This window comes from Hipposideros armiger, unplaced genomic scaffold (genome assembly GCF_001890085.2).
Source record: "Hipposideros armiger isolate ML-2016 unplaced genomic scaffold, ASM189008v1 scaffold_506, whole genome shotgun sequence".
NCBI lineage: Eukaryota > Metazoa > Chordata > Mammalia > Chiroptera > Hipposideridae > Hipposideros > Hipposideros armiger.
The window spans coordinates 461,339-485,465 of NW_017731856.1; the positions used below are offsets into that span (position 1 = coordinate 461,339).

A 24,127-nucleotide genomic window follows, 5' to 3' on the forward strand; every position below is an offset into this window, starting at 1 on the left:
TCTCTAGTGGAGCTCAAATTCTTCCCTGGACTAATTGTGGGTGTTTTTGTGTGCAAATCCACATACTCTCAAAGCTACATGTCAAATAGGGGTGATTAAAATCCACAGGACACTGAGGGTTCATTGGAACTACTTTTGTCCCCATTCCCTCCCTATAGTTTAGAATCACATTCATAATGGATCCTAAGAATATTGATACACTTACTCTTCATATATTAAAGGACAAGAAAAAAAATCAAGGATCATTCACGTAAGGTATATAAGGTATAGTAATATAATCAGGGTTTATGGAGGCTCAGTGGTTTTTTGGGGTTTTTTGTTTCGTTTTGTTTTTTTACTTAAAAGCACTAATGCACTATTTGTTCAAGAAAAAAAATAAACCCTTCACATTTAAGGGCTGACAGTTTTTATCACCAGGCTTGGGGATCAACTCTTTCAGCTGCATATCATTCCTTTTCGTCTTTTCTTAAAAAGTTCTAGAAGCAAGACTTCTCTCTCCTTGGTATTAAATATCCTAATTAATTCAACCTTGACAGTTACAGTCAGAAAGTTGTGACTTAAATGGAACGTGAGTTATTTTGTACTTAATTTGCTCTCAGTCACACAGTTCTTTCCCCAAAAAGTAGTGAATAAAATGTGCAGATCTAAATATTTCTTCAAATCTTAAGGAATTTTCCTCTTAATAACAATCATTGTCTGCCTTCATGATTGATCCCCTGATTCACTGAAAAGTTTTTAATATGTCATCACTGCCATTTACTAATGTTCTCCCCAAGTGCCATGGCTTTTATTAGGATCTGGTTTATAATCTATGGGTAAGTGAAGCCTTTGCCTTGTGCCCTGATGCTCTTGCCTAGTAAGAGAGCTGAGCTGAGGCTTATAATGGGAAAGGATTGATGTTATAATGATTCCAAAGGGCCCCTTTATGATGAAATTCTAAATAGGCAAAATCCCATTAAGCCTGTACAAGTTCATGGGCTAGCTACATTGAAATGACATGTCATTTATTGGGTATAGTGTGCATATTATAAAGTGTGATATAATTGGAAATTATTGGTCATATTAGCAAGAAGGAAGAGCCACCCACCCTTGTAAATTCAGAGGAATAGCCTGAGATTTGAAGTAGGAAAAAGAACAATATTCTGTTTATAAGTCATCAAAACTTTAAAATCTACGCCCAGAAATTGCTCTAATAAAATCTTGCACTAACAACTTCATTTTCGAGCTCTTAAAGTAACTGTAGAAAAAAAATTCATAAAACAGTCCCTTTAATACATGTTAAATGCTAATCAATTGGAAATTAACATAGTATTCTAGGACCCTAAGCTCCTAAAAGCTGACTACTTGATGCTGTTATAATTTGGAACCTTAAGGGGAGCTGAGGCAACAGACAGGGAGTTCTCGAAACAATTAGCCGTGCAATTTAAGGCTTACTTGGCTTTCTACCAAAATGAACGAATAAGGCTCCTTTAATTTTTTTTAACGTGTAAAATTGCTTCAAATTAGCATTTAAAAATTTAAAAATATCCAGGGCAGCACTGGAAATTAGTGAAATAAAAGGTTTCCTTTTAGACCATTTCATACAAAATTTTAATTGTTTTACTCTGCAAAGTAGGTGGCTTTGAAAAATCACTCTCCTTCACTCGCTCCTTACTTTATTGAATGGCTATAAGCTTCACACGGCCATGCCTGAACAGCTATTCGGTGGGATCCACTGGACACCAGGGCCTGAGCTGTTTGAGCATATTCCTGTGAAAACCACCTAAGTCACTTGAATTTGGCTTTTAAAGGAAGTTATGTTAAAAAAAAAAAGTTGTGGAAAACTAAGAACTATAAACTATCACTGAGAGCCAATTTTCTAGGATCAGTGAAAAGCACTTTTATACTCCTACATTAAGAAAAAAAAGTATCTGAATATGTTCTTATTTCTGTGACCTTCACAGAAAATATTGGAAGTGAAGTCTGTAGAATTACAGGTTTACATTTATTTTAATTTATTTGAAGGTTTGGGGGAGTAATTCCTGTTATTAAAAATCGAAATAAAAAATATAGTTAATTCACATTTCATTTGACAGATGCAAGTTCTTTTATAACCACTCCTCACCCATCCCCAGCACTATTTTTATACATTTGAAAAATGAATTTTATAAAGGACATTACTTTGTTCTTTAAGTTAGCGATACAGTTAAAAGTATATATTGCTTTACATTTATTCCATGTTTTGCATTACATTTTATACTGATTTTACATGTACAGTGCACACTTACCTTAATGAACCACACAATTCTGGCTGTTCTTATGGTGATTCTCTTCTTGACAGAAATGAGTTTTCTTCATCCAGTCTTCTGTGTCATTTTTGGGTCTTGTGGCTTAGCCACCACTTTCCTTTGGAACACTATAGATCCTATCAAAGAGTTTATTGAAATTATATCCAGGCCTCAATTTCTCCTTTGTTTTATAGCCAGAAAATTACCAGTTTAAGCTTCTGTTTCTGTCATTTTAAAGAAATCCAGGTGAATTATGTTCCCTCAGTAACCTAATTCACGGTTTAAGAAGCTCTCATTGTATGCATTCTTTTTCCTTTTTCTAACTGGTACCCATATTGCTCAGTTAAACTCCCCTTTTCCCCCCCAGATAAAATTCTGCATACTAAAGAGAGTTCACCTTTTATTTCTCCGGGCCTTTTACAAAAGAAAAATAATCTTTCCTTTAGATGCTCTTCTTACAGTCTTACGGTGTCACTGTTCTCTGACCCCTTTCTGAAGTCTATATTATGTCTTTCTGTAGCTATGAGACCATAAATCTAGTACATTTATCACAAATTTAGTGATCTGTACTATGATTTTCATACTATCTATTTTTAGAATGTCTGTACATCTGATCTCTATGCATTCTGGTATTGAGCTTGTTTTCTTTCACAATACAAGAGTTCATGCTGTTTTTACCTAGAAATCCATTGGATGCCCCCAAATAATGCTTGAAGTGATAGGAAAGGGAATAAATTATGCAAAGTTTGGTCAGAATTCCTGCCCAGCTAGAAGCCCCAACTCACTCCCTAAACCACCTGCACCCACTGTTCTCTAGGGGAGGATTGAGAAAGGGACATGGGTAAAATTAAGAATTTGGTGGGACAGTGGCATCATGCATTTAGCCCTTCAGAGCGAATACATAATGGCCTTCTCCTGTCCTATGTACACATCATTGTGTTCATCCATTCACCAATATGAGGGCTAAACACCCTTGAGTGATTATGTTTCAGATATAGTTGCTGCTTAACATCTAGCTCTTGTTATAAAACAGGCACATAAATGACCGGATCAATGGGCAACATATGGTTGAGACGTACATGATTGGCACACATAAGTGCCATCATTGTTGAGAAAGTTTGCTCTTAGATGAGCAGACCTCTCCAGCCTTCGTGGATAAAGAAAACAGAACTTGAACTGAAGCTAGAAGAAAAAAAGGATAGTCAAAAGGTAAATGAGAAAGAGGAAAGACACTTAAGGAACAGCACTGAAAATTAAAACTCTGAAAAACGTAGCTCAGCAGATAGAAGGAACCCTGCTTGCCTTACCAGCTTCACCTTGTGCTTTTCTACCTGTTCCTGTCCTAGCAGAATTGGCTTTGCCTGGAACACCCCACCCCCAACCCCCTTTACATTATGGCCTCATGTCACATACCCAGTTTGTAATTCTGTGTGTTAATGTGTCTTTTTGAAAGGCGTGATTTCCTCACTAGCCTATTCACTTCAAGAAGGCCTGAATCGTATCTGTTTTCTTCTTCATTAAATCTCCAAAGCTTAGCATAGGGCCTGGAAATATTCATTTGGTGACCAAATATTTAAAGTGCTAGGAATGTTTCAAACGCAGTGGGGTAGCTCCCTTTGGTTGGAACAGAAGGCTTATGTCAGGATTATTAGGATGGAAAGTAAGTCTGTCCAAGGTCTTCTGACTCAGGTTAAGGATTTTGTGTATTATTGTTGGGGCAGGGAGGCGGCACCGTTGGAAACCCTGAATCTGAGAAGAGACATTCTAAGCAGTGTTTTGAGAAGACTGACTTGAGGCTTGATTGTATGTAGGTCATATTAGGCCAAGGAGAACAGAGGTATATCATCCCCCCCGCATCCCCAGCCCAGAGTCACTTGCAGTAATGGAGTTTTGAGAGCCTAAAAACCTGTACTAAAGTAACAGAAGGAAGGCCAGAAAGGAGGGATTGATCCAGGGGAACTTCAGTGGAAAAACATATGGGTACTAAGTAGACCAAGATATTTTAAATGTTCTCGCTGTAGCATGTTAAGTGAGGAAAACACCAATAAGACAGAAATTGGTATCCATAGTGTGACCTCAACTATATAAAATTATGGATTGAAAAAGTAGATATACCAATATCAACATATGGACAATAGTTGCCTTGGGTGGTGGGATTATGGATGATTATGTTTGTTTTGCTTTTTCTCAAATTGACAACATTTTTTTCAGTGAGCACCTACCTATGACATAGCCAATGAGAAAATAACCTCCCCGTCCCCCCCTTAAAAAAAAGGGTATGATTTCAAGCATTTTGGCCTAGTTTCTTAGTCCTACCTTTCACAGCAGTAGGGGTCAAGTACTTATTTGGAGTTGAGGGCATGGCGTATTGGTAGAGCATAACTTATAGGTTAGGAATCAGGGCAGAGGGCAGGAATATCGGATTCCTAGAGGCAGATTATCACAGTCAGGCAGCTGGGGAGGCAGCTCCTCTGGAATCCTAATGTTTTCCCTGAATCTCAGTTGACTTCCCCTTCAGCCCCCCAAACTCATCCTGTAACCCTGCCTCACCTTCACTCTAAGCCTCTGTTTTTCTCCTGTGCTTCTTAGCTTGGTCTTGATCCTATACTCTCCTTTCCTTTCTCTTTGAAATTAAGGTAGAGGTCTTCAAGCTATTAGCTTGCCTGCCTCCAGAAGAATTTTGAAAATGAAGAGCCATTTTAACATGTTCATGTACTAAGTAACTTGTCAAGGTCATACAGCAAGTAGGGGGCAGAGCTGGGATTTGAACCCTTGGAGACTGTCCCTAGAAACTGTCCTTAATCTGCATGACAACAAACACTTTTTAAACACTGGGAACTTTAAATTACTGCTTTAAGTCATTTTTTTTTATTACCACTGCAGACTTAGCTATCTTAATTGATGAAAACTTCCACCAGTGCTTAGGTCAAATCAGACTGCCAAATCTGACTTAATTTTCATTGGCAAGAACTGACCTTACATTTCAATTCAAATAAATGTATTAATATACATTTTGAGGAAAATTCTTAAAACATCAATAAATTATGGACTGTGTTTCATAGATTACTAAGACAGTCTGGAATAAAATGTGGAGCTAGTAAAATTAATTTATTTGACTTACAATAGAAATGTTATTTCTCATTACTTAATAAGTAGTGATATACTGTAATATATAACTTAAATAAGTTTTTATGAAGCGAGGAGTATGTTAGAAGTCATGATATTACATTGATAATGTGATTCCATATGTGTATCACAATCTGTTGTTGGACTTTAGGAATAAATTAGATAAGGGTCATATACAAACACGTTTATTTTGCTAGATCTCATGGTCAAACTATTTTTTATGTATTTAATAAAAGAAGTTATATATTGCTAAAAATTAAGTTCTTTGGCATTTAAATCATAATTTAGTTTTGTTAATAGGATATGGAAGTTTTATAAGATGAAAATGATTATATAACTAAAATAAATATTTTGATTTTTTTTGTAAATGGATTGTAACTATCTTATTAAATGATAAACATTGTTTCTGTAAGAAATCATGTAAAATTTCCATCCACAGGTTTTATCCAGTATACCTTACACATTTTGTACGTCCAGGAAAATATCCAAACTGACTTTAAGAGAGTAGGCATCACTTACATGCGCTCTCAGGGGCTATTCTTCCGGGGCGGGGGTGTGTGTGGGGGGGTGATACTTCCTGTGGATGAGCATCCAAAATAGCTGAAAAGAATGGCTTACTTTATGGCCAAGACAGGGAGACAACCAAAGTGTCCTTGGGTAGATGATTAGATAAAGAAAATGTGGTATATATACACAATGGAATACTACTCTGCCATAAGAAAAGATCAAATAGCGCCATTTGTGACAACATGGATGGATCTTGAGATCATCATGCTAAGTGAAACAAGTCAGACAGAAAAAGTGGGGAACCATATGATTTCACTTATGTGTGGGATATAAAACTGAAAGCAACAAAGGAACAAGACAGACAAAAAACTCATAGACACAGACAACAGTTTAGTGGTCACCAGAAGGTAAGAGGGGAGAGGGGTGGTAGATGAGGGTAAAAGGAATCAAATATATGGTGATGGAAGGAGAACTGACTCTGGGTGGTGATACACAGAGGGTGTATGCACAGAGGGTGCCAAAAAATGTATACACTTTTTAAGGAAGGAAAATCTATTAGAATTGTAATATTCAATATATACCGAGAACAATAGATGAATACAAGTCACGTTTGACTTCTGCAATTATAAGAGGTGCTCAAAGTGGTTACCATCAGCGTAATTTTAACAGATTTTTCCTTTCTTAAAATATATATACATTTTTCTGGCACCCTCTGTAGATGATGTATTATAGAATTGTTTGCTTGAAACCTATATAATTTTACTAACCAATGCCACCCCAATAAATTTAATAAAAATTAAAAAGAAAAAAGAATGTCTTACCTTAGAGTATGTGGGGTGGGGCAGGAGGGGGCATTTTCAGTATTGGAAATTTTTGCTTTGCTCTCACAGGGCACCTACTAAACAGTGATATGTTATTAAAATAGGTGGGAATGCAAGAGGTGAATGCATTACCATTGCCCCATTTTACATTTTCTTTGAATTCTGAGTATTCTAACATAGATCCAAATATCAGGGTCTACCTACTCTTGAATCGTATATGTATAATCAAGGGAAGAGGGCCCATTTGCAGGTTCTTGGTGCTTTTATTAATCATGAAAGGAGGCTTTCATGAAGCAAGTAAAGTCATCAGTTATTTTGTTACCCAGAAGAATTTTACACCCTGGGCCAACGCATCATATAAGTCAAGTCAGACTATCCCTTTATTTTGTAAAGGAGGCAGGGTACAGTTTTCAAAGGAGAAATGGGGATGGGTAATCGGCATGAGTTTGCAAGCCTATTTTCAGGTGGATCAATTTTAGTGAGGCGTAAATAGGGGATTGCAGAATCTGGAAACTGAGTGCCTATGTCTCCATATCTCTTGGAAAGCCTTCGCATAGTCCATCCAGACTTAGGCATATCATAGTTGGAAGTCCACTGAGTGAAGGCATCTCCTAGTGGAGCATTGCAAAAATGTCCTGCTCTGTTCACTGGACTCCAGCCCACCCCTGCCCACAACTCTGCCTCTGTGATTTTCAGTGTGGCGTGCGTGTGGGGTCTATGTCAGAGTCACCTGTGGCAATTTTTCAAGCTAACCACAACCATGGCCCTCTCCACTCTTCTCCTTTAGGGGTTTGTGGCTCTGTGGCTGAAGTTCATTCAGCAACTTCATTGGTAGCTGTCATTAGTGAACATGGGTCATGTCCCCCAGGCTCACAACCATTGCTTTAATTAAACTTCAGGGCACTTGTCAGAATTTTATATGTAAAATTATATATCATTTTCATCTTATAAAATCTTTAATATTTTTGCATCCTATTAACAAGAAGTAAAATTGCAAGCTCTCCATCAGTTTTGGCATTCGGTATTAAGTTTCCTTACAGTATGCCCATCGTACTTTTTAAAAATTATTTTTAGCTATTTTTCCTCAAAAGTTTCACATTCTTTGGATATCCAGTTCTCTTACACACCCCCATTAGTCCAGTGGTTCTTAAAATACCCCCTGGCAGCTGCATAAGCATCGTGTGGATCAGTCTTCACCCCAGACCTAGTGAATCAGAAACTGGGGAGGTGGCCCAGCCATCTGCATTTTGACAAGCCCTGCAGCTGATCCTGACACAGGTAATGTTACCTGTGTTCCTGCCCTTTGTTCCCTCTACCCAGAGAGCTCACCTCCTTTTACGTTTGTGAATTCCTAGTTACCTTTCAAGACTGCCTTCCTGGCAGAGCTGCCCTCTGTGCTGTGTCCTCCAGTACTTTATCAGGCCTCTTTCTGTCTACCTTCCAAGGTGGAAGCGACCACAGAAATGACTTCTGTATCTGCAGGCAACACCTACCTCGGCCATAAGTTAAGTGCTGGTGAATAAATGAATGTATGCATGACTGAAGGAGAAGAGCATTTAGGTGGAGTGGCGATCAATAAGGTCAGCTGCTATGGTGAGATCATGGAAAATAATGAAGGAAGAGAGCTATTGGATTTCCTAGTAAGGCAGGTGTTGCTGACCTTTGAAATGCTTGCTTCAGCAGAGTGATGGGCAAGCAGCCCAGATTGCGGGGAGTTAGGGACTTCTGACATGATGGAGACCCCCCAGTTCCCAGAGTTTCCTATTGACTGTTTATCTGAACATGTGGTGGAAACAGACTTTTTTTGGGAGCTGTAACTAAGTGACCTTAGGCCGGTTAGTTAACCTCTTTGAGTCTGTGATCTCCGAATAGGCAATAATAGTAATAATGGGTTTTTTAAATTTTTTTAAAGGATAAAATGAGACCATTGTAACCCACCAGAATGATGCTTGACATTTAGTTTGTACTTAAAGCATCATTGCCTTTACTCCTTCCACTCGACAGTTATTTTTATCAATGTTGTGATGGCATCCATCACCCTTCGTAAATTTGTATAAGATGCAAAATTGTTAAGGACACCCTTATTTCAATCATTGGAAAAATTGCATTTGGCCTGGAATTAACATACCTTTCAGTGAACCGCTGATGGCTACTTTGAAATTACATCCAGCTGGAAAAGTACCCCAAAAGGCAGTTGTCTCAAGCAAGCCTCTTTTAGGTACAAGTTATGGAATCCTACTTCAAGCAGATAATAGTTAAGAGAGGGAGAGAGAGAGAGTGTGTTGGCTTGTGTAACTGAAAATCACCAGCCTCAAGCATGGCCATACCCGTATCTTCTGGATCAAGCAATATTGTCAGTACCTCGTCTTTCTCAGACCATCTTGCAGCCCAACTGTCTTCCATGTGATTTTCATTCTTAAGCATATTTACCAGCTACAAATTTCAAGGAAAGAAAAATTTCCCTGTAGTTCTAACAGAAGTCCAGGATTCAATCTCACTGTTCAGACTTAAATCACTTGCTTATTCTTGTATGAGCTGCTGTGGCCAGGGACTGGGATGTACTGGTTTTTCAGGCCTGGCTTAAGGAATATTCTGTAAAATAACTGGTACTGAATATAGGGGAAGACTGGTTCCCCAAAGGGAAATTCAGTTTCTGTTACCAAAATGAAGGGGAGTAGATCAAAGCAGGCAAAACAATTGATTCCTTCCTACTGTACAGTAAAGTGTGTTCTCAAACTGTGCTGCTGGGAACTCCAGGGGTCCAACTGAGATGCCTCAACAAGTTGAAGGGAGGAAAAGAGTAACAAATGATTGGAAGTTCTCTAATCAATGCCCACTCTAGATTCCTTGAGAGTAGCTTCACTTTTATATATGTTTATATCCAATTTCTGGTTAAGAGTTCATTTGAAAATGGAATGGAACTTTGGCAGTACCATTGATGTCAGACAGTTTAGCATGATATTAGGCCCCTGAAGTATAAAAGCAGGTAACCATCTTCTCCCACTCCATGCCACTGAACAGATTTCTTGCCCTGACTTTTCTTCATTCCATTGGCCCAACTCATATTCCTAACCTACTAAAATCCAGACATGAATCCTCCATGTTCAGATATAGGAAGATTGTGACACTAGGCAGAAGTCCAGTTCTCAGTTTACCAGTATTGTGACAATTCAAAAATCATCACTTTGCCCATCAAGAAGACATCCCCAAAAGTTGTTGACAACTTGGTGACTCAGTATATGATTCAGCAATTATAAAGCAGGAAATTTTGATACATTCAAAAAATTTGAGCAATCATAATGTTTGATGATACGTTTCTACTGAAATTTACAGTTGATATCTGCAAGCTGAACAGTTTAATATTTTTCAAGCCTTTGCCTATCACTCATCTCTTAGGTAATTGCTGCTTAAATCACACTCATAGGGCTTTTTCTTTATCTACTATTGAATGTTTTAAAATATCTGGTCCACCCTTTCATCCTCCCAAAGGGTGGATGAGATATCAGAGCCCCACATGCCTGTTTGTATAAATAAAGTTTTATTAGACTACAGACACTCCCATTAGTTTGTCTCACCTGCTTTCATAACAGCAGAGGTGAGTAGTTGTGAAAGAGAATGTATGGCCCACAAGAAGTAAAAATATTTACTATCTGGTCCTTTGCAGAAAAAGCGGTTGGCCTCTGTTCTGTATTTCTGTGGCTTATCACAGGATTCCTATCGTAACATACGGTATACTTATGAAGAAGAATCAGGTAATGTCCTTGTAACTTTCACTCTCTGATGTTCTCAAAAGCATATCTGGGAAGTATTTTTGCCATACCTGTTCCACTTGTGCTCTTTCAATTCTCTAAACAACTTCTCTTTGTTTCTGTACCCTTAGCAATGTAGTCCTCGTCATCTTCTAAAACTGCCAGTCCTTTATTTATTTATTTGTTTGTTTGTTTATTTGTTTATTTATTTTAATTTATTTTTTATTGGGGAACAGTGTGTTTTTCCAGGACCCATTAGCTCCAAGTCAAGTAGTCATTTCAATCTAGTTGTGGAGGGTGCAGCTGAGTAGCCCATGTGGGGACCGAACCGGCAATCTTGATGTTATGAGCACTGCGCTCTAGCCAACTGAGCTAACTGGTCACCGTAGTTGTTTTTAAAGAGGAGGAGGAAGAGTGGTGATATGCCAGCTTTCCACCTCGCTCTTAGACACATTGGTACACACACCTGCCTATACTTAATGCGCAGGTACAAAGTCTAAACACATTGACAAAAATCAGGATTTATGTCATTTTATTTTCCCCTCCTGACCCGTCTCGATTTCATATTTGTTATTAGCAGTGCATTTTGTGAAGAAGTGAATGCTGTGGGCCTGGAGGGCTGATGAAGGAAGATGGGGGAGGAGCAGACCTTCCCTGACTTGGTCGCTGGATTCTGTAAGCAGCAGCTGCTCACCAGAGGCTGAGTAGTTAAGCTGTACTTGAAGAAGAACAGGGATAATAATACCCCTTTCCTGCATTTTTTGCAGTCTAAATGCCCTGTGGAGTGAGAGAAGACTTCAATCCCTAGGCTTGCAAAACCCTTATCTTTCCCAAACGTTAAATTAATTTTTAAGGCTATTTATTCAAAGTTGACTTAAGCACCAGAATAGGAAAAGATCAGACAAATCAGCTGCAAGAAATGAAGTATGAGGAAACCCGAACTCTTTGACAAAGTATTCCTGGGAGTAAATGTGTTGAATGAAGCCAGCGGGTAAATGATAAGGGCCTTTACACTATGGATGTAAGAAAGCAATTTATCAAGAGTACATGAACTCTCTGGTGACCACAAGTCAGGAGGAAACGAAAGTGGAGGAGGAGCCCTGAAAAAATACATTTGAAATACTAAAAACCGTGTGTGTGTGTGTGTGTGTGTGTGTGTGTGCATGCACTTTTAAATACCCGCATTAATATGCAGAAATCCTGGTGTATTAAAATAAGAGTTGCTCAGCGTGCCATGTACAGTACAGGGCATACTGTTTTGGGATAAGGGGGCAGGAAGAGTCGGGGAGAAAGTCCCAGCAGTGTTTCAGAACTTGCAGAAACCTTGGGTGCTCTCAGGCATAGTTAGGATTTGAGCCTGGTGTGTTGTCTGATCTCCATCTGCCTGACTCATGAGATTAGATGACCATCTTTCCCCACCCCCTTCTCAGCTCACAGGTTTATCTGTTTTAATCTCTAGAAGGTCATATGTGTATAATTGTGACAGTTGATCTAATGCTTTTGTGTTCTCTGAAGGAGTTCAAAGCACTTCTTATTATCTCGTTAATCTTGGTAGCACCTCTTTGAGCCCTGTGGATGAGACAATGTTATCTTAATTGTTCAGTTTTAGAGAAACTGAGGGAAAATGTAATTACGTTATCTGCAATAGGGTGCCAAGTAACTCAGATAAGGATGGAGACTAGGAGGCATGACCTTATCTTGGCTTTTAGATCTATGGGAGGAATGATTTCTTAGATTTGAGGAGAAAAAGGCCTAATTGTTGAAGTAAAATTTCCAGTAAAAGTATTTACTCTGAGGATGGTCGTCCTCAGTTTTCTGTACTGAGATAATACAGCTGAAATACATAGAAATTCTCAAACTTTGATGTTAGTCTATTTTTCCCCCTCATTTTCATCTGACACTAAAACCCTGGTCTGAGCTGTTTAAAAAAAAAAAGTGACTAAGTTGTGGCTTGGATTTCTTTCTTTTTTCTTTTTTTGAATAACTTTTAGAGAACATCCCAGTGAGTACTAAACTTAGTCTAACAGGTGCACAGCAAGAAGTAAAAATGGGAGAAGTAAGTCTTGGGATAATCTCCCTTAGCTAATTTCACTTGAGAGCCCACCATCCAGATGTTAGCTTCCCTTATTCCTTCTAAATTAGGCCTTTTTCCCCCTTGTGGTCTAAAGGACATGCTTCTCTTCCGCTTTGAACCGTTCAGCTATTGTAAGGGGTGAATCTTATTCAAAAAAGCAACATTGGTTGAGCCTGTTCTGCGTGAGGTGGGAATTGTTTGTTTTTTCCTTGGTGTTGGGGTTGGGGAGGAGGACACCATGGTAACTTGGGTTGAGCCATAGTTCAATTAGCAAATTAATTAGTCTGGTTTTCAGAGTCAGCTACAGTCATTTAGAAGCATCCTCTGTGGCTCTCTGTCTGAATGTTGACTGTGTTTTGTATTTGCTGTTGTCTGCAGTTTACACACAAAACAGGGAGGAGGTGGGAAGAGAACTGTGCACATTGCAGACTCTTGCTTAAACACCTTAGGTTACTTAACCATCCGCTTTTCCACGTGGAGCCCTGATCATTTCCAGTAACTTGTTTCTACTTTGTCTCTGCCCTCTCCCTTTGCCTCTGTCTCCCTGCCCACCTCCGGACCATCGGCGGGCCTGACACAGCCTTGGATAAGCTCAGCACGCAGCACCTGTACCACCCCACGCAAGTGGAGATCGTGCAGTCCAACGTGGTGTTTGACATCAGCAGCCTGATGCTCTACGGGACGCAAGCAGTGCCCGTGCGGCTAAAGATCCTGCTGGACCGTCTCTTCAGTGTCCTGAAGCAAGAGGAGGTGCTGCACATCCTGCACGGCCTGGGCTGGACTCTGCGGGACTACGTTCGGGGGTACATCCTTCAGGTAGGGGGAGGACGTGGAAGCTGGTGTCTGGGGCTGGCTCTAGGAGGGCTCGGGTGAGAGAGAGCCCTCGGCCCACCTGGTCTCCGCCTGCCCCTCACAGGCCCAGGCCTGCGCACTGTCTTCTGGTTAAAATGGTCCTTTGGGGCAGGCTTGTCCGGGAATTAGGAGGAAGGGGTGCTGTCCCAGCAGCAGGCCGGTCTCGGGCCTCGGTGTGTATTAGAAAGGAAAAGGTGTTGTTTCGTCTGCATCTGTTGGATTCCAACTTGCTCTCCCTACAACATGAGCTCCCTTGCTTCTCCGGCAAGTCTTACTGTAGCTCTACTGAAAGGGAGGGCTCTTTGAGGTGGGTGATGGGCACGTGACAACCTGAGATTACACTCCCTGGGGGTTTAGTAGGGCTTGGTCTTCCCCTTAACTTGGAGGTCCAGTGTTTTCTTGGTTGTCTGTGTACCCTAACTAATCACTGCTTCTTCGTCCAAATCGAAGGAAGAGCTGTAAACCTCTGTTCACTTCCTGCTTTTATAACCAGCCAACCTTCACATCCCAAACATGCAGACATGGTTATAGATTTGGCCTTCACACCACCTGTTCCTCGAGCCTTGAGTCCCTTCTTTGTGTCAGTGGCACTTCCGATCGGGTAAGGGTCTGAACACTTCTGCAGGAGGCCTTTAGCCTCCGCTCCCTTCCCCTGCAACCTCCTGCCTTTTTTCTGGTTTTGGTTTTTTTTTTCATCCTATTTTGCAATGTGTGATGAGTGGTTTTGCATTGTGTACTTTGCCTCTGAAATGTTTTTTTATGGCCATCTGTCTTCCTACGACCCTTGAAGGGTAAATGTTGAAAACAGCATGTTGAGAGACCCCAGGATCCAAAAAGACTACACTGGATGATGAAGAAGTGCTCCCTCCTGCCAAAGGAGCTCACAGTTGGAGAAGGTAGAATCTGAAGTGATTTTTGAAATGTCCTATGGGGATAATACCAGGAGAATTGACCCCTTCCAAAGAAATTGTTTTTTGGCTCTGCCAGCCTGTTCATTCCCCAAGCCACCCTGTGTTATGTGCAAGGCCTCAGCTGCCAGCTTGGTATGTGATGAGTGGCGGGGCGTCAAGTCTCCCCCTTGCTTTAACCTGACATAAACACACACACATTTCTGTCATTCTCCTGTGTCGTACCTCCAGGGGTGAGCCAGGGCAGGAGAGCTGAGGAGGCATGACGAGTGGACACAGAGAAAGAGGGGCGGTGGAGTAACCTGTCTACTCCCATGACTGCTTTAGTTAACACAGAGTCATTTCTCAGTTTAGTGAGATGTCCGTGTGGAAGGCACCAAAAATTTGGCCCTCTGACGATGAGATGATGATCATAGGTGCAATTTCGGTTTATAGAAGGCTTTCACGAGCATTGTCTCGTTTGCCTCAGGATGGGACATTTCAATGGAGCAAGTGGAAAGTGAAGTCCTGGGTGGTCAGGGAACCTGAGGGGCACAAGGTCCAGGAGGAAGGGGCCAGCCAGGAAAAACAAAGCACGGAGCCACTTTAACAACCCCTTCTTGTACTGGCCTCAAGACACATCTGTCCCTCAACTCTCTGCAGATACGTATTTCCATAACATGAGTATTAATGTCCATTTTGGATGAATTCTACCCTACATGAAAGCACAGGCCTTTTGCAGATTTTTGAATGGAACTATTAGCTTGGCTAATAAGCACTCTTTTCCTTTATTCAAAACCTAAAGTATTTTGCCCCAGTCTGGTACCGTCCTCATAGCCTCCACTTCAATCCTTAGTTTTAGCACCAGTTCTACGTGTATATTTTTACCAGAGATAGCTGAGTATATGCATGGCGTCTTTCTGTCCCAACAAACAAATATTTGCATGACTGAGATTATTTGCCTATTTAACCCAGTTTACTGTAGCATTTTGTTGTCAGTAAATATAGAACCTGCTGGATGTTTTGTGGTGTGGTCCTAAAATTCTGCCTTGACTACTGCCTGGTTTTTGTTTGTTTGTTTTACTTGAAATTATTATTTACATGTTAATTTCCTCCCCAAATTTCAACATAGCTCTAAAGCAAGCATAAAAAATGTGCTCCATATTTTTTTTTGTATGAGGACTCCAGTTTTCAAGATACAAAATTGCAAGAGAAATTAATATGAGAGAAAAACTCTGCAAAGCCACAAACCAGCCATTTATAATTATTTGGGGGTGAAATATTACATATAAAGAACACTGTCATTTATTGTTATACTAAAGTTATGATTGATTTTCATTAATTTAATATAGATTTTGACAAGTCTGTATTATAATGTTTCTTCATTCAGAGTCTAGAATTGATATTTTGAGAAAATCATAGATGATTTTTACACTAGAGGAACACTAGGTTTAATTTTTGTCTTGTTTATTGATAGAATTGATGTACTATAGATTTTATTTAAGTGATGCTTTATATTATTCAGCATTTCTCATCTACTTATTCCTTGCAGAAAACAGTGCTTGGTTTAGGAAAAAGGGAAGAGGTTGAAAGACGCAAAACTTTTATCACTTATGTAGTGAGAAATTCACATTAAAAAAAATAAAATAAAACAAACCCCAAAAAACAAGAGCTGGGCTATAGAAATAAACCCTTTTCCTGCAAAGCAGTGTTATTTTATTATTGGCCAATATTTTAAAATTTTTATATAGTAAAGATAAAGTATGCACAAATGACTTTGAACATAATTACATATAACATTTCGTACAAGTAGACTATAAAATGAGCGCCCAAAGGTTGTGGAACCCAATAATGCACTATTAGTGTGCAAGTCATTTTATCTGGCCAAAACTCAATTGTCTTGTAGCCCTCAAGGCATCAATTTTAGCATTATTGCCCTCAACAACAGCATATTGAATATTATGTCAGTTAAAGGAGAATGATTATGAAGGCGAGTTGGGGTGGCTGTTAGTCTCACCACATATTGACTTGGTTAGCAGTTGGCCATCGATTGTGTTACTGGGCGAATGAAGATGTGCTATGAGTTGAACTGGTGAAGCCAGGATATTAATTTTATTCTCTTTGGGCCCAAACCTACATCCCTTATGAATGCACAGCTATTCCTGGTTTCACAGATAGTTTTGAAAGTAGAAGCGTATCAGATGTCTGATCTCCTTTTGAAGTTTGGGATGTTGGGGAAAAGAGGAGCAAACCATATCACAAGAATCATTTGCAAGCATGTACAAAGAGGTTATTCTAAGAAAAAGGGGGATGAAAGTGATGCCACAAATTCATGTAAAAGACTAGCAATATCTTTCAAGAATCCTGCACTACCGTTTTGGTAAAAATTGCTTTTCACTAATGTGATTATCTGTGTAATTCATAAGCTAGCCAGCTGGGTATAGAATGCATAGCATCACCTGGATTTAAGAATTACAGAATATCTTGGGAGTGAAGTGGGGGGAATGTAAAAAAAAAAAAAAAGAATTACAGAATATCTTAAAGGTAAAGAGCCCAGTATTCTCCTGTGTACCAATTAAAGTATTCATTCAGAAAGTTCAGAAAAAAAATGAGGTAAATATTAAGCGTTTTCCCACAAAATGGCAGGAACAGGAAATATGCAATTAGATGCTAAAATCTAAATATGAAGGAACATGAGGGTTTTTTTCTGCAGCTGAAGAATAATTCTTATTTCAAGTCTATCTCATGGTACATTTATTGACTGAATAAAAGCGGTGTCCTGTGCTTTTCTCATTTTCTCTGTCTGTGACCTGGGTGATAAAAATAGTGATTATCACTATTGGATTTAATCATTTAAGAATCAAAGTTTTCACGGCCTCTTTTCAGTTTGAATTGGTAACTGACTAGCCCGGGCTCTGACTCCAGCCTGTCTCCTCCTTGGCAAATGAGTCCTGCCAGGATTCAGAGAACCATATCAGACACCCTGAATAATTAGCTGAGGTGTCAGCAGCCTTGTGAAAGAAGGAACAGTGATGCACATTTCAAATCACCTGTGTCTTGAAACAATCAGAACTAATAGAACAATCAGCACTTTAGAAGAACATTTTGCAGAGTACTCTGGGGACACTGGGCTTCCAGAGGTCCGACTTTAGAATTGGGAGGAAGTACACCCTGGATCCTTCTCTGAGATCCTCTTGGTAACAGTAGCGCACTAAAGGCTCTGAGAAGTTCTGGAATAAGTGGGAGCAGGTAAGTAGCTTCCACCAACATTTCCCACTTAATAGCCTTTTTCTGTCAGGCTCATCAGAAGTCTTCAATTCCTGAGCACGTTCAGCTCTTCTTCGCTTTGGGGTGTTTGCATGGATGGTTTCTTCTGCCCAGACGCCCCTACCTCTCTATCTGCATGGGCCGTTTCTTGTCCTTTAGGCATCAGCTAAAGCCCCACTTTTTTCCCAGACACCTTTTCTGTCCAGCGTAACTCATGCAGGGCTTTTCTAGTGTGGCTCTATCTCAGGACTCTTTCCTTCAACTTCCAACCCAATTTAAAATCAACTGTTAAAATTCTTTTCCCCCCACCCTGGCTTCTTCTAGGGAACACTACCAAGGCAGCGTGCTCAATAAGTATTTGTTAAATGAATGGGGAAAGAAACCTGCTTAACTTAGTACAGCTTGATGTTTCTCCATGGAACTCATGGGATATCCAATAACTTCAGTTGGTCCAAGGGCCCTTAGTCTTTCTTCAGGCTTCATAGGGACTGAGTTCTGTGACAACAGCTGGACTTGTGAAGGCATTAAGAAAGGAATAAGGCCCCCACAACCCCTCGCTAGTGGCCTGTGTAGAATAAGTGTTTTGTGGTATTGGTGTGGTAGAAAAACGTCAATATTAAGCAAACACTTGTATTTAAACATCCCTTTGTGGAACATACGTTAGCTTTTTGAATTCTCTTGTACCACTCTCTTCTAGATATTGCCAAGGCATTAACATTTGGAGTTGTTTAAGCTCAAATTGGTTAAGTGACTTTCCCGTGATCACAGAAACTGGCACCGTTGATGCACTGTAGCTTCCTGAGGACAGAAACCCCTGTCTCTTATTCGTCACTGTCACCCACTTCCCAGCATCCAGCCTGGCCGATAATAAGGCTTACTAAATATTGGAGGGAGGGAATTTGAAATCTGCTTTGAACTCAGGTCTCTGACTATGGGCGGTGTTTGGATGTTTTGTTGTTGTGTTTTTAAGACTACCAAGCCGTGTTTCCAGAATAAGAAACTCGTAGCATCACAGTGTCATGGTTTGGGAAGCAGTAAAGGCCTGGGATCCTGAACTGACAAAGTAAAGATGTCTCTTGTATTCAGTGGAAGATCACAGCCACCTGACCTTAGGCAAAATTGTGTGAAAGCTGTTCTCCTTTTGTGTTCCTTTTGTCTGCTATTTCCTGAGTCCAACTTGTTTCATGTTACATTTGCTTTCTCATTTTCATGACCAAAACTTTTTCTCTGGACTTGATATTTACCATTCATGCTTCGTTGTAAATTCTGGCCTTTGATTCATCTTTGCAGAGATACTTGCCTTTTGTAATTGAGTGTATAAAACAGAAGTTTTGTGCCTCATTGATAAGATGTAACTATATCATGTGCATGGGGTGGGGCAGAGGTGAGGTAGCTTTTTGCTGGGTCCATAAAAGGATATCAGGTTGGATGATAAAGAGGGAACTGCATATTGAGTGAGAAGATTGGACTGAAGTCCCAGTACTGCCTGTGGTTGTTTATGTGAGTATGGAAAAAATTGCCATTCTCAGCCATAGTTTCTTCATCTTTAAAATTGAGATAACCCCTTATATCTTTCTTACTTTTGAATGGCAAAGGGATGAAGTAATGTAGGTGAAAGCATGTTGTAAACTACTGCTCAGGTTGGCGTTTTTTTTGCTTACATCTATGCATAAAACTAACTCTGTCCAATTACAGAGGGAAATCTCAGATGCCAAACATGTTTCTCTGCCGATGCCACATGCTTAGAAAAGGATAGGACATACATTTTAGGCATTAGTTAATATCAGTAGGATAAATGCTAGTTGTTTTGGTAAGTAAGCCCTGAAATGCTAGTGGCCTGACACAATTTATTTCTCCCTCTCAGCAAGACCAGTCACATTCCTGGTTGACGAAGGCTTTCCTCCCAGAGGTGATTTAAAGAGAGGTCACGTAGGGCCTCTGCCATTTTATGGCTGTGCTCTTCTCTGGGGCCTCAACTTCCCCTACAGGTGGCAGCCATGAGAGAAGGTAAGGTTCTGTGAGGGAGGTTTCTATGGACCAGGCTGGAAAGTGTACTGGGTCACTTCTCTCCACATGCCACTGGTCAGAGCTTAGAACACTCCCCAGTGGTACCTGTGCAGCATTGAGGATGAGTACTGGTCAGTGCCTCACTCAGGTGTGGTACAATAGCCGTAACTGCCGTCTTTCTATACAATTGGACCAGGAACACTTAGAGCACCAGATTAGGGTGGTCAAAGCAGGTTCATGGTTTTGAAATCTGGCTCCAGTTCTTACTATAATAAATGTGTGGAAATAGGCCCATGTCTGTATCTACAGTAGCTTGGTTCCCTCACCTAACAGTACCTCATGGGTTTATTGTGAAGATAAAATAAGATGACATACATAAAGAATTTAGTAGTGCCACTGGCTAAGTATCCAGTAAATGTTAACTATTAACATTTATCATGATGATGAAAAAGATGACGATATTAGCTATTATAGACGATTGCCAACCCAGCCATTTTAGACCTTTGTGTATAAAGCAGCCTTAAATCATGGGTTTTTTGTATTTCACCTTGCTGTTCAGGACAGACTGGTGCCTTCCCAACCAGTCAGGCAATGGGGTATCTACTATCCCATTGGAAATAGATAATACATACATACATATGCATATACATACGTACATACACGAAAACATATGTACACAATACATACTTGATTACAAATAAGTGACAGAAGGGTATAGTGACAATAATTTTGAACTTTGGAGTGGGACAGACTTGGATACGAATCCTGGTTTCACCTTTTGATAGCCCTGTTACCTACTAGAGCTTATTTAACATATTTGAACCTGAGTTGTTTTATCTATAAATGTTAAATGAAATTATATTTATAAAGTACTTAGTGCAGTAACGAGCCCATAGGACCCTTAATATTAAGCAATACCATATTGTTCATGTGTGAGTATGCATGTGTGTTATTTTTTAAGTTATGACTCATTCCATATATGACTATCATTATATTACCCTTGCATTTCTCTATTTCAATAACTTCAAATACCCTTCCAAGCACCTGGCACAGAATGAATGAGTACTTGATGAATGTATTAAAATTATTGGAGTTAGAGTATCTCAGCTTTCACCCCATTGCATAGTGCAAAACTTATTTAAAACAGGCACTCTTGTTATGGGTCTTTTCTGACCTCACAGGTTTTTAGGAAATTTCTGGAGCAATGGACCTAGGTGTACATTCATTTAGGTGGTCTTTTAAATAGCAAATTATATTGATTTATTACTATGTACTGAGTACACAAGAAAAGATCTCACAGGAAGCCCTCACGTCAACGGACAAAGTGTAGCTATAAACAAGTCATGCAAGTTGTATGATCAAAACTATACGACTGCACGATGACCTATAGCATTGACATAGAGGAGGGACCATTTGACTCCAACTAAAGACTGCATTGTCACTGCCATGATGTAAGGTGTCTTTGCATCAGGTCAACAATATGTGACTTTTTCAGAAGAGAAGGCTCACAGGTGTGAATGGTCAAGAAGATCTCCCTGTCTTTGTCAGGGATGTACAAAAAGTAGATGGTTCAGGGCAATGCACTGTATTTATATCATCTGTTTTCCAGAGTGCTCAGACCACTCTATCGACGTTATCCCAGCAATCCTCCTAACCTCCCTATTAGAGAGAGGTTTTCAGAGACTGTTATCCCTGGTTTTAAAGTGATCGTGGCTGAAGGCCTCAGGCAGGGTCAAAGTTGGCAGTGAAATGCAGGGATTTTGAATCCCTTGCCAAAGTTGAAACTATTTGAACAGTAAAGTAAATAAACACCTTATATCCAAGGGCGTAGCTTGATGTGTGCTCAGAGTTAAAATAAAAATATTCCTCCCTTTACCCTTGCAAGGTAGAACTAGAGATAGCTCACCAAATTCCAGGATGGTACACAGCCACTGTGAGAATAGGATTTGTGTCTGTGGGACACAGAGAAAAAGGATTTTTTGTTCCCCAGGAGGAGCAGAAATGAGCCCACAGCTCTCTGGCCATTCGCCATTTGATAAGAACCAGTTCAGATTCACTTGAAATGGATAGTCTCTGTGGTGACACTGATTAACCCGTATGACCCCCAGAGCCACACTCTTCTACGCTCCTTGTTGAACTTCAAGTACAAAGCTCCTGAGCTTTGGGTGTAGACCTCAGTTCTACCACCAGTTAGCTTTCTATCCTTGCAAAAAGCACATAATTTCTATGAGCCTCATTTTCCTGATGCTACCTTCCTAATGGAGTTTTGAGGAGAAAGAGAAGTAATTTTGTTCAATTCATAGAAGAGCTCAGTACATGTTGATTCCTTAAGTAGAGAGATTTTCCAGTCCCCCACCTGCCACAACCCTTAAGATTCTAGAGCAACACAAACTTTGTAATTTTTCTTCTTGTCCATATATTTTATTTGAGCTACTGTATCCTTTTTTAGTATTTCCCCTACTTTTCTTGACAGAAGGGGCAGGTGGAAGATGAGAGGGACTTGCACAGGAACTAAATCTGTTATGACCGTAGCAAAGAATTATGGAAGGCTCTCCAGACCCAGCCCTAGTCTACCATCTGTTTCTTCTGAGTGACCTACATTTTCAATATTCATATGTGAAATCACAAAGGGCTGTGAAAAGTAGAAAGTGAGACGAGGATGTGTGTGGGTTTCTGGAAGCTTTTGCTAAACCCATACGCATGGGACAAACATAAATAAAGATTCCTTATTTGAGTCATGCACCCTAGCCCTATAGCTAATGCCAGTAGGAGTTGGAAAATGGAACACGGGCCAAGTACTAGCATTCGCTAGTAGAATGTGAGTGACCACTGCCAAATTGAATTACTCTAGGAGGACTTGTTGAAAGAGGAGATTCTTAAGGAAGAAGAAAGATATTGTTACATAGTAGAGAGGATGGAACAAACATTTTTTCCATACAGGAAGAATGCTGTGTTGGGAAGAGGTGTGAACAAGTTTATGGGGGCGAGTTGCATTTCAGTTACGTGAGGAGCATTGAGCTGTAGTGTCGGTGAGGGTGGTTAGACCAGGCCTGGGCTTGTTGATCAGAAGCTCTTTTTGTTTCACCATATTTGCATCACCATCCCTTTCTAAGGGGTGTGACTAGGGATTCTGTTGGTTCACAGACCTGGCATTTGTTGCCATTAACCTTCAGACTTAAAAAGGCAGATCACTGGCTAGTGACTGCATGAACAGTTGGTTTAGAAACCCACCACTGAGGTGAGGTCCTGTTGCTATCTAGGAAGTGTTTGCATTTGTTGGTGGCAACTGAGCGACATGTTGTGTCCTCTCTCTCTTTCTCTTTCTTTCTCAGTCAAGGTAGACTTGGGATGGGGGACTTGGAGAGTAGATTGGACAGTGGTGGTTTTGCGTTTCAACCGTGAAATGTCTTGCATGGCCACAATATACCCCTATACAGAAGGCCCACAAATAAAAGAATGAGATATTGGTTGATATGCATTTTCTGTCAAGAGCTCATCGTCAGGATACTGTGTATTTCTCACCTGTGGCCCCAGGAAAGCAGTTGCCAGGGACTTTGAGAACTGAAGGTCCTCTCTGTAAGGAAATGCTTTAACCTGGTTTCCTTGTTCGTGTGTATTATGATTTTCTCTTTAACAAAGCCATAATAACAGTGTCAGAGGCAGCTTTCTAGTTAGTATGAGTAATGTGGTTACTGTGTTTTCTATTTTTATTTTAATACGTTTTTCCTGCTGTGACTTTTTATTTTTTTATTTTTTGGTTTCAAAAATAGCAGTTGAGTAAATGCGGTAACTCAGAGAGACTCTGGTGCATACTGCACCCTCTCTGGGATGCAAAATTCTGAAGGAATACTATACACAACAGGCTTTTTTTTTTTCTTTCCTCCAGATTCCTTAGTGGAATAAGTAAGAGAATGTTTGGAACACAGATCACTGGAAATATTGGCTTATGCTCAGGTTAGGCCCAGCTTCACAGATGCTGACATTTAAACAACAGCGTATCCCATAGGTTTTTGCCTCTAGAGTACCCGTTAATAGTAAGCCTGTTTATTTTATGGTGCATTGATAAGTCACAAAAGTAGGTAGCTGGGGACATGCCTGAAATTGGTTCATTCATTCGCTGCTTTCTACAGTATGCAGGCATGTTTAGAAATCTTAAATTAACAAAATACACTTAAATTCCCCTTCAAAGGGTAATTAAGAGCTACTTGTCTCTGTGTCCCATCATCTCTGCCAGAATTTGAGTTCACGCTGAGTGTATTCCTTGAGTCAGCCATCACTCCATCACCAACAGGGATTGCTTTTCCACGTATTGACATGTGAGGGAATGTCTGCCTTGCAGTAGCCATGGGCTGGTGCCAGATTCTGAGATCCATAGGGGCAGTGCTGGGAGCTCTTCAATTCTGAATCGGAGATCCAATTCATAATAGCTGAGCCAGGAAAAACCGGGTTGAATCTGTGGCCAAAACCACGGTAAAAAACTTTTTTTTTCCTTTCCCTTTCCCTTTTTGCAGTGCTTTATTGCTTTAAAATATGAGTGCCTCTGTCCATTGATCCTCTGGTGACTTTACAT

General features: G+C 40.1%; 1 protein-coding gene across 1 annotated transcript in view; it reads left to right on the forward strand.

Annotated features, from left to right (window-relative positions):
* BNC2 (basonuclin zinc finger protein 2) overlaps positions 1–24,127 on the forward strand; it is a 410,108-nt gene that overhangs the window by 277,756 nt on the left and 108,225 nt on the right. Inside the window, exon 5 of the mRNA XM_019667815.1 lies at positions 13,125–13,360. Coding sequence (XP_019523360.1) covers positions 13,125–13,360 — 236 coding nt within the window. The remainder of the gene's footprint in view (positions 1–13,124; positions 13,361–24,127) is intronic.